The 12073-nt window shown below is 38.0% G+C and overlaps 1 protein-coding gene across 3 annotated transcripts in view; it reads right to left on the bottom strand.

The window, feature by feature from the left end:
- Positions 1-12073, bottom strand: part of strbp (spermatid perinuclear RNA binding protein) — a 111489-nt gene that overhangs the window by 31340 nt on the left and 68076 nt on the right. For all 3 annotated transcript variants that reach the window (XM_088320356.1, XM_088320355.1, XM_088320357.1), the window contains exons 6-10: positions 10828-11092; positions 5859-5977; positions 5256-5351; positions 1838-1949; positions 40-137 (exon numbers count right to left, since the gene is read on the bottom strand). In XM_088320356.1, coding sequence (XP_088176482.1) covers positions 40-137; positions 1838-1949; positions 5256-5351; positions 5859-5977; positions 10828-11092 — 690 coding nt within the window. The remainder of the gene's footprint in view (positions 1-39; positions 138-1837; positions 1950-5255; positions 5352-5858; positions 5978-10827; positions 11093-12073) is intronic.

Here is a 12073-nt window from a genome sequence, read left to right as displayed (position 1 = left end):
GTGTAAATGTATGCAAATGTGCTTTTGAGGGAGGCTCACCTGTGCGCTATAGGTAATGGCCTCTGCCTGCTCATCTGACATGTCGGCTAATGTGTCTGTGGGCTCCTTCTCACATGGGTCACGTAAACCTGGACCGCCTGGTCAAGGTGAAAGAAAATAACAATATTAAGCTTTTTTTTTGTGGCAAGAATGATATTGTATGAATTTAAACATCGTTCACATATAAAAAATGTTCAATACAGCTTTTTTAGACCAATACAAGTTTTTTTTCCTTTTAACCTGTATGTCATAATAAAATAACATGCAGCCAATATTTTGTTCTTTTAATGTCGACATCAGTTTGTAACACAGTAACATAAAGGCGTCAGATACCTGTATCGCTCACTTTAGCTTAAAATAAGGCTCAAACCAAATCCAGAGTTTTCATTTGTATGCGTTGCTGCACGATTTTTTGTGGCATACGAGCATAATTTAGCAATGATTGATCATTCAAAAATCATCGCTGACCAAAATCGCAATACATTGTATGCAACAGGAATCAAACCCAGGTCACGTCGGTGAGAGTGCCGACACTTAACCACATACAAATGACATAGGAAAAGGCAACACATTTTATCTTACGATCACACTATATTTACAGTGCCAGAAACATTAGAAAATGGAAAAAATTGTGTTTTGTCTAGAAAGATATAAACGCAAAGTCAAATTCATCTGATACACCGATGAATCGTTTACCCTGTTGTGCTTCTTTTGCGTTTATCTATAGTTTTCAGAATGACTTTCTACATTCTTTACCATTCATTTCTAGCACATTGAGTAAATATAGCATGATAAAGAGATAAAAAAATCCTTTTTGCTTGTCCTCTGTATCATTAGAGGTCAGGTTTCTGCGCTCTCACCGCCACAACCCTGATTTAATACAATTAGGTTGGTGACATTTAATGTCAATTGATTATTCATTGCACTAATATTCACACTAAGTGTATAATATGTGCCACAAATAAATATATTAGCTCGTACTGTATTTATATGCGCTCTATAACCCAGTGCGCATCATATATGAAAAATTTATGAAGAAAAATACTATTTTGGGGGAAGTGCACGTGCCTTATAATCTGGTGTGCCTTTTAGTGCAGGAAAAAAAACTACCTATTGTTAATGACCATTAGAGACTACAATGACAAGTAATGTCAATTTTTAAAAAAACGGAATTTAAATGCAACATGCCTTTTTTTACCCCAAAAAATTGGTCACCACCTTTCAGAAATACATGTCAAAAAGTAACCCAAATTGTGTTACAAAAAATAAAACCTGTGTTGTATGGGTAAAAAAGGCACATTTTCTGTGTTTTTCTCAACATGATAGTTTTTAAGTTGTTTTGTACATTAAACCCCAATTCTGAAGCCTGTTTTAAAGATATTGACCCAATTATTGGAAACTATTTTAAACATAAAGGCACATTTTTGGGTGGGGGAGAACCAGAATTATGGGGATATTAAATTATAGTTACTATTTTTGGGATCGTTTAGAGGAAAATGAGGCTGTTTGAGAGGTGTTTCATACAATATCACCCCAATGTTTTATCTTTGTAAATATTTTCTACAATGAACTCTGTTTAAAACAACATCCCATTTTGGGGGAGTTGTTTTAAATTCAAATTATTGGCAAATCTAAATATTAAAAAAAAGTTAAATCCCATGTTTTTTTCTCTTATTTTGCAGACACGGCAATCTCGCAAATTCAATGTGTTACAGTATGACTCTTATCCTTTTCAATAGAGTGATTTTAAGTTCAGTCTCCAGCTGTTATTGTGACTCATACAAGCAGCAATTCAGACCTGGTAGAAGAATGCCTGAGGCCAGACACTCCATGACCCGGCGTAAGGCTTCTCCTGCCCCGAGAGGCCGGTTGCAAGTGGCGATAGCCTTCTCGCAGATGAGTTCCAAGGGCTAGCAGGAAGCACAAAAACAGAAATAAAGAAATAAGTGAAACAGTCAAGCAATTAACACAAGAAGTCCCAGGAGTTTTTTACCCCTCTAGAATGACCAGCGGACAGCCAACAAGCTGTGTTATTTAGAACTAACAATTCTTTGGCCCACTTGTCACCATTGTCCTATGAATGCGGCAAGGTGGGGTTGTTCAAATGGAATGTGGTGGAAGTGGTGTTGATAGATGCATAAAGTGCTTGTGTAAAGGACCCCTACAAAGATAATAGTATTGAAATACTTCTACAATGTACGACTACAGTAATATTATAATAGAAAATACTGCCACATAAATATTACGACAGAAATACTACAAAAATACTGCTACAGAAATAATAAGGCAGAAGTACTACAAAAGTAAAACTACAGTAATACGACAAAAATACTACGGATATACTTTCAAATATATCCTATGGAAACACTACAAAAAACTGTAAACGTACTACAAAAAAAGTACAATATATAAAAATACAGAAACTAGACTGCAGAAATACTACAAAAATACCACAAAAATACAAATTGAGTAGTACTACAAAAAAAACGGCTGGTTACTCCCGCCACCAAACATTAGTATGGCGAAGCGTCATTACTGAGTTTTATTATCCACACCAGAGTTTGCCCCATTTGCAGATCAATGGGGAAACTAATCCAGTCAGTTGGCTGTCCTTTGGGCATTCTTTGTAGAAAAGCCAAATTGCTTGGCTATGGTACTTCAAGAGTTAACTTAATCTCTGCAAAATGTATTTCATTTTATAAACTTTCAAAATCCACATTTTATTGTACTGAACATGTAAAAGTTGTATTTATCAAATATTTACACTTGTTTTTGTTCTTCCAAGCAAAATTACCCAGTTTTGGGGTTCTTTTGTTTGAAAACAAACACTCTTAAGCTTTCAAACAGAACATATTTTTGAGTACTGTGTTTATGTATAAAGCACATTTTTTCAAAAAAAGAACTCAGTTTGGGTTTGTGTTATATGCAAGTTTCTAATCAGTCAAAAAAATATCACTGACTGCAATTGTAAAAGATTAATTGCAATGGTAACTGACAAGAGTCGTATCCTAACAACTTGACCATCAGTAATAGACATGTCTTATGAAAAGGCAGACTATCTCATCCATTCATCCGTTATTACAGTGTTATTCGTCTCAGGTAATGTGAGTAAAAAATAGTTTAATGATTGCTTGACATATTTCTTTTTTTTTTTGCACTGATCATCATATACAAGGTTATGATACATTTAAGATAAACAGCTTTGACAAACAATTGACCAATGTCTAAGAGCCCACCCTCAAACGCGCAAAGCAGACTCCATACACTTGGACAAGCTCTGCAAGCATGTCCATCCAATCGCATTGCAGTTTGTTAGTTTTTGTTTGTTTTTTGTCGTTTTTTTTCCTTATATTTCAAACTTTAAAATGGTCAAATGGTGTGTGTGGGGTACATGCAAATCTGATGCGTGGTGTACAGAGAGGCTGGGCGACAGGGGTTATAAATTACCCGATTTAGCAAAGTCTAAATCGAGACAAGTGCTTTGGACAAAGTTATGCTTTGACCACAGCACCAACTCAACATTAATAAAGTTAATAAGGATGTCTGGATTTGTTCAAAGATAAGTAAACATAGTATTTGAGGCAACATATTGTCACTTTGCTGGAGAGAAATAGAAAATTATTTATCCCATTACCATTTCTAACCTTAGGCTAAAGCTAGCCAACGTCAGCTCTTGGCTGCGTTCTACATAATGTAGAACCACCTTCTTCGTCTTTTACTTGGAATCCTTTTTGACATGCCGTGTATTGTAATATGTGATATTTTTTAAAGTGCTGGTACAGATTACTTGTGTTTCCTCTGGACCTATCGACTACGCAAAAGCAAATTCTGCAACGGGTTTTTTCTTCTGCTCCACGTCCGCTTCGTCAAAACCAAAATAGGTCCAAACAACTGATGTACCGCCCTTTTTCGGTGCAAGCTTGGTTTTCTCCTCATTTGTTGACTCTGGGACTATGTTTGCGGAGTCCGCAATAACACTCAATTTGTTCACACGGTGGGTGTGGCATAGTGTGGTGCTTGCAAACTTTGAATCGCGTTTATTGGCTTGTGCCATTATAAAAACTTGTCTCTGATTGATTGCCGTTTTTAGATTTCAAATATTAACAAATGCGGTTGGCCAGAATTCCATCACTCACTACAAAACCTTAAAACCTTGATGAGCAGTTAGTTCCCTTGCATGGCTGACAGTGCTATCGGTTAGTTCGTGTGTGTAAAAAGGGAAAGTGTGAAGCACATTGTAAAGCGCTTTGGGAGGTCTTCATTGACCTGAAAGGCACTATATAAATGCAGAGAATTTACATTTGCTGCTCAATTATTTTCTGTCCTGCCCCTGTCGAGGAAGAGGAAAACATCTTGCACTAGGGTACAAGGGTACGTTCCCTTCGGGCAAGGTTTTCATTATTTTTAGCTCTTCTGGTAGAATACATACTATCAATTGCAATTAATACCCAATTCAAGAATTCAATTTTGGCGACAGTGTGAACTTCTCATTAGGTCTATAGGTCTTTATCTCTGAGCTTTAGGATGACAATGTGAAATCTGATGCCTTTTCATTTGTAATGTACATTACTGGTGGTCCAGTAGCTTTGATTCGGCGCACTCACTGCCGCGTTTGATTCCTATTGCATCCAAGCGCAGAGTTTGAGCTGAAAAATATCAACACAAAATTTTAAACTAGTTTTTAATCAAAAATTAGGTGTGAGTGTTATACACGAGTGTGCGTAATACATGAATAAATACAATAGTATAAAAAATATGCATATCCAGGAAGGCTTTTTGTTAAAAATTTAGAGTTCTGGTAAAAGAAAATGAAAATAGTTTGAAGCAACTTTAAAAACATGTATTAAATGTACTCAATTTATTCGAGTTGGAGCAAGTACTATCAGTTAAAATTGCACTGATCATTTTAACTGATAGCATTAGCAGTTGGCTACTGGCCCCCAAAAATGTGCCAGTAGCCAACTGCTAACGCTAACAGATGCGTTAGCAGCACTTGACCTGCAACCATTTATGGCCCTGAATCAAATCTAGTATCATCAGGCTAATGCTGCATTAGCATTCCTCCACATTTAGTATATAACAGTTGCACGATTTAAAACGACTGCTTTAAAATAAGGCTGCGTTTAACTTGACACCACTTAAAAAAGGAATTCTGTTATTTAAGTCAGCAACAATGTGTTTAATGCTTGAGGACAAAGACACACTACTAGACTTACCCATTCTTTGAGGGGCTCCCAGGCAGGTTGTCTATTGCACATGTCCCTAAGTATCCTGAGAATAATAACGCAGGACTTGAGTCCATTTACCCGAGCCTACGAACAATGGAAAAGGGAACAGTGAAACAACTGATTTCAAAGCAATTGAATAGAGTATCATCTGTGAAAGAAACTGAATATAATCATCAATACCAAACTGGCTAAACTAAAAAAAAATTGTCCGATTTGGCTCTTTTTATGTTTGTGCGAGAAATATGTGCCATTTCTTTTTTTTGTGTGCATGTTTTTGATTTGTTAGTGAGTCGGGAGGACAGGTGTGGGAAATGTTTTAAAAGGGAGGAATGGACATGATACAGAACAGGCAGGTTCACAAAATAGCAAAAGGAAAAAAAAAACAATCCGAAAGTTGCCTTTGTAGCCTTACGATGTGATCCAATTTTTCGTCTATCGAGTCTTAGTACAGTAATGAGATAAGATGACGTGTGCTGCTTGGGTACTCTCATATTGCAACCTTGAGCAATTTAGTTTCCGTTGGCAATTTCAGTCAATCGTCAGGCTACAAACGGCATCAGGCAGGAAGACAGGAAGTGAGCGGGTGCCGACCTGGAACCACTTGGCGTGTCGTAGCGCTGCAAGGGCCAACAGACATCTGTGTCTATCCAGCACCTCTCCCTCTTCCTCCTCCTCCTCAGCCTCCACTTTTTGCTCAGCAGCACCCAACACTGCCACGAAACAATAACAACCCAAATGTAGAAAACGTAAAAAACACACATCAGTGCCGGGCATGTGTGTTTCAATTGTGTGTGTGTTTGTGTCTGTGTGAACATGTGCACATATGCGAGGCCGTTTGAGAAGTAAATTATTCATGCTCTCAGGTATAGCATCATACTCACACACATGCACCACTATACTGTCATACAGACACAATTATGCCAATGCACAAACACTACTATTCTTGTACACACTACTATACTCTCACACACATATTTTGCTCTCATACACACACTACTATGCTCACATACGCTACTATGCTTTCACACACTACTGTTCTTGTTCCTTCATTTTACCATATTCTCATTAAAACACTACTATGTTTTCACACACATAATAGTGTGTGTATGAGAGTATAGTAGTTACTGTGAGTGTAATAGTATATAAAAGTGAGATAGCAGTAATGTGTGTATGAGAGAATAATAGTGTATGTGAGGGAATAGTTTGTGTGAGTAGTTTGAATATGATTGCCTCTACTTTCAAACACAGTAGTGTGTGTATGAAAGTATATTAGCATATGTCAAAGACTATAGTAGCTTATGTGTGAGAGTAGTGTCACACACACTGTAATATACACTATATGTGAAATAGTAGTGTGTGTGTGTGTGTGTGTGTGTGCGCGAGTATAGCAAACACTACAATGCTGTCACACACATACTACTATATTCCCTCACATATACCTCTAAACCTTCTCACACATACTGTTATACTCTTAAACAGACGTTACTATACTCTCTTACACATACTACTATGCTCTTAATGCGTCTATGCTGTTACACACTCTACTATACCCTCATACGCACAACACTATGCTATCACATATACTACTATACTCTTATACACACAGGTTACATTCAAAACCTAGTGTATGAGTATGGTGTGTATAAGAGTAAAGTAGTATTAGTGAGAGAAAATAGTAGTAGGTGAGTATAGCAGAATTGTGTGACAGCATAGTAGTGTGTGTATGATAGTATATTAATGTTTGCGAGAGTATAATAGTGTGTGTATGAGAATATAGTAGTATTTTAGAGTATAATAGTGTGCCTGAGAGTTTAATAGTATGTACGAGTATAGTAGTGTTTGTGCATGGGTATGACTTTGGGTGTACGAGTGTATAGTTGCGCATGTGTGTGTGCATGATCCTATATGTGAGAGCAACTGCAATTTTCTTCTCAAACGACCTCTCCTATGCACACGGCAACTGACGTGCGAGTGCACGCATACACGCACGACCGTGTTTGGTGCATCATGCAGTCAGGCCGCTCGCCTGCTTGTAAAAAGCGGTGTACAATTCACAGATGTGTGAGGAAAGCGCACCGTTCCAACAGCGTGCCTTTTTTCAACGCAGATCAGTTTGCCATGGGCTTGCTATTGCGAGCACGCTACAATACAAGATGCACTGATCGTCCTACGGGTGAGTTGAAAAAACACACACGCTATTCAAGAGTGACTTACTTTCTGGACAAGGAGCGGCTGACAAATCAGGGAAATGGAGAGTTACGAGGGAGGAGAGAACTTTTGGAGACACAGAGCATCCCAAAAGCAACTGTTTTGACCAAGTTGTCACCAGACAGGAATCTAAATAGTTTAGTTCTAAATGGGTTTACTTGAGAAGCAATTAGAACATCTTCCTTGGGTCCTGAAGTCAGACCAGTGTAGAACCACTGTTCTAAATCACATATGTCAAAGTCAAGGCTCGGGGGCCTGATGCGGTCCATGAGAAGGTTCTACTGCACCTGAGATGCTCTTGATACGTTATTATATCATACACCAGATTTTTCACCCTGTTTTTTAAATACAAAAATACAAAAAATAATTCTTAAATTTAAAACTTTGTAGCTTCCTGCATCTGTCTCCTGGCTTAAAGTCATGATTGCAGCCTCAGTCAGCACATTTATGATTTGCGGGGAAGTATGTGCATTTCTGAGACAGGTTCTAATAAACGTTATTAATTTTTTTTTGGGGGGGGGTCTAAGTTGGGTTGCGGACTGCATTTGAAACAGGCCTTTTCTAACTTTTACCATTTTCATGCTACACTAACAATGTCACTCTCCAACCTGCTCCCCCTCCCCCCACCTAACGTGTTACGTGTCCCGAACAGCGTTGCTAAAAGATAAATGCAGAAAAGCTCGGTGGGGAAAAAAATATAAAGGCTTTTTAAGCTTAGTTTTAACACATACTTAGTAGAGAATATATACTATTTTCATTTTAGTTAGTAAAAGTTGTCTGCCAATGGGATTCGACTTTTTTCCCCAGGTCATTAATAAAACACTTGTTAAGGGGGGTACTTGACTGAGAGGAAAAAAAAATAAAGAGGTAGAGAAATTTTGCTCCAAACCAAGCACAAAGTAGGATGGACTAAAGCAGGGTTAGAAAGGGTAGGCCCATTCTTATGCTTCTGTATCATTTTTCATTCATGCATTGAGGCAAATTGAATCCAACACAGCAGTATATGAATGAGTGCGATTACACAAGGGTTTTTTTCTGTGTGCAGTACTGCAAGCCCAATAAAACACAATTAAACAGTCGTTGTGAAAACATGCGCAGGTAAATGTTTTGCTCATCCCTTTCAAAGCCTTTCCTCCAGAGGTATTAAGCGTAAATGTCAACCGTTATCAACCATATCGAAGTGCATTATCTCCAAACTCATATGGTCAGCTCTTTTCCTGTCAAACACATTGCTATGTGTGTTAGTGTGAGTATGTTTGCTTCAGCAGGACGTACTAAGCCGTATCTCAAGGTCTGTGCCACATGGGACCTCTCAGACGTGCATCATCGTGGTTGCTCCTCTTATTTTCTACCAGCTGCCCTTTCCCTCAGCACACTCGGGACTAAACAAAGGCAACAGCTGCACCTTACATGTAAAGTACAGTGGAACCTTCAAAGATCTAATGCCGCTGAGGTCATTTGGAATTGAAAAATCATACCACAGTGAAGTCACTAAATATGCACAAAAACCTGAAATATTATGCAATGACACTTATTAAGATATACTAGTGAAGGAGAATTGCGCAATTTTTAACACAAGTTTAAGAATAAACATACCAATAATACATGAACATGCCTTGGGACAAACTCATTTTGTAGTTGTAGCATAATGACAGGGACAGGCCTCGTCACAACGTTTCTAATGGATTTTTGTAAAATTTTAATCAACAAATCAACGCTAATAGAGGAAAAAAAAATAACTGTTAGCTGTTTGGACATATTTAAAAGGACAACGTGTATTACTTAGCAACTTCTAATGGTAAAAATAACTTAATTAAAAAACGATTTTACTTTAAATAGGCAAAAATATCATAAATTTTACATACATCAGGGTTTTAACACCTTTTTCATGGCCGAATTCAAGCACTTTTTAAGGACCTTTAAAGACAATCAATTTCTCAAGTAACATTAAAAGAGGAAATCCTGAATTTTGCAGATCCACAAATACATCTACGATTTACATATGTGATGTTTAATCTTGCGATTGCATTTATCAAGACATATGATTTTTAGAAACTTGAGGAAATCGCAAAGATATTTCTGGATCATTTCATAATGTCCTGTTTAGGCGTAGCATGCACCTGTCTACTTGGGCAGGACCTGTAGGGGCAATGTCCCTTAATAGGACAAGTCCAGACAAACTAATGCCAGCTGCCGTTAATCACTAGGGAAAAAAATGCAATGGTAAAATAAAGTCACTGGAATAGTATCAGCGTCATTTTTAAGCAGACTGGTTGTGAAATATGCCAACACTTTTAAGCATTTACAAGCACCTGAACGAACTCCAATACATTTTTTAAAATACTCATAGGTCGAGAAATTGGTATTTATTTTACATAACATGAGTCTCACCTAAAGGAAGCTGGCAGAATTGTCTGCCATCTTGCTGCCACAAGTACCCAAAAACATCAAAAAGGCTTGACAAAAAAACGAGAAGGTAGATGGTGCACTATGGTGACCGAGTCACCGCAGTTTGTATTCTTCATTGTGCCTTTTAGCACTCGTTTTTGGTTAGACTACACAATACAGCAACATCTTGCTGTAAAATATTCACACTGTCCCTTTAATGATAATGTCCGCATTCGAGTAGTTTATCATTTTTATGACATTTTACAAACATGCTGTAAACTTTCACATCTTCATGTTACAATTTACAATAAAAAGGCACTAACAATGTGATATTGTTGAAACACCAGGCTACTGCAGTGAGTAATAGCGTGAGAAAACCAGGGGCTGGACTATTAACTCAGAAGCAATAAAAAAAACCACGATACCGATGTCCTTAAGTGCTTGTTTCATGCTGACAGGCTGGTTTGTAGACGAGAATGCAAACGCTCGGAATTACCGTGAATAATGCCACGCATGTCATTTAACCATTCGGGCAAATAGGCGAGTGATCTTCATTTCACACCTCTTATTTTGCGCAGAGACCGAGCTGGACAGGTTTCCACGGGATGGATGGCTAGCCGACTGCTTCTTGGTTATTGATTTCGCCCCATTGCTGGCCTTGCTACACTTGCTTCCCTTTCCCACCTCCCACAAGCAATTATAGCCACCTTGCAATGAATTAGAGGTGGGGAAGGGAATGAAAAGGGACAATCATGAGATTGGATACAGTCTTGACAGTAACATTGTGGTTTAGCAGCATCCATTTCTTAAAGGTGTGTTTGGTTTTGAAAAGTTTGAATTCAAAGGGGTTCCTCGGATGAATTTCAGGATGTTTCCCTCTGAGTGTTATTTTAATATGATTATTGGGGCAAAACCAGAATATTTAAACAACATTGTGGACAGGCTTGCTGATCTGCTCTCCTACCGTAGCCATTTCTTTTCTCTTGCACCTCCACTTCATCCTCCGGTTCTGCCACCAATTCCTCAGCATCCTCCTCAGGTAACTCCTCGTGCTCCTCTCCTTCTCCCTCCTCTTCCAATTCTTCCTCCTCCTCCTCATATTCATCATCTCTCATGGCTGGAGAGGTGAGTGTGATCTTCAGCGAGAGTTTGGGCTCTGTGGTGTTCCGTACCACGATGGCTGCCTCGGGCAGGGAGCTGGTGACCTCGTATTTCTCCTTTGTCAGCTTCTGTCATGTGTCAGGCAGAAAAAAATGTCTGGTCAGAGGTCAATGTCACAGAACATGACAGATTAAAAACCAGGAGAGTGAAAAGAGTGTCAAGTTTGGCGTTACACAAAGCAGGAAAAAACACTCGAGCAAGGACATTTTTTTTTTTTTACACCTAGAAAATTAGTCATGAATATGTGTAATTCTTCCACATGATTTTCAGTGGTTTGTTATGAACTAATGAATGCACATCAGTCAATTAAATGTCCTGCCAACTTTGAAAAGACAAGCAAGTGTATGCCTGCGATATTGCTTAAGTAGCAGCCAGCAGCCTGTGCAAAATTCAATTTGGCTCAAATGAAAAAAATCAGAAACTCCAAATTGTTAGAGACAGGAGATTACACTGCCTCCAGATACAGTGGGGCAAATGAGTATTTAAACCGCTAATGGTGCAAGTTCTCCCACTTTAAAACATTAGAGAGGCCTGTAATTGTGAAACATGGGTGAACCTCAACCGTGAGAGACAGAATGTGAAGAAAAAACAGAAAATCAAATTTTTTGATTGTTTTTTATAAAAGCAGAAGTTAATCAAAAGAAAGTTCTTTAAAGCTCAATAAAGTATTTAATATAACAATGTCATAGAAAACCCTCATAGTTTTCTTTTCTTTTCAATATCTGATACAATAAGAAACAAAACATTTAATTTTTTATCATTGAAGTAATATTATTCAGTGTTTTTTATTTGAGATATTCCAATATATTTGTGAGTGAATAATTATACAATTGATTTTGATCAGTTTCAATATTAAATAAAAATAATTTTGAACAAAGTGCATAGTCAATGACCTGCGATGTATATGCCGATGGAGATTTTTCGTTTTCCGGAGTTCCGTTTAGCGGAGTGGATGACGTTACACGCTAAGCCGGGAATCGGAGAGGAGGTTAGCTCCGGTAGCTACACGTTAGCGTCCGAGATGCTAGACGTGAGCCACGTTTCCGTAA

This window comes from Urocampus carinirostris, chromosome 16 (genome assembly GCF_059441175.1).
Source record: "Urocampus carinirostris isolate Australia breed hairy pipefish chromosome 16, RoL_Ucar_1.0, whole genome shotgun sequence".
NCBI lineage: Eukaryota > Metazoa > Chordata > Actinopteri > Syngnathiformes > Syngnathidae > Urocampus > Urocampus carinirostris.
This window is presented reverse-complemented; position numbering and strand designations above follow the sequence as displayed.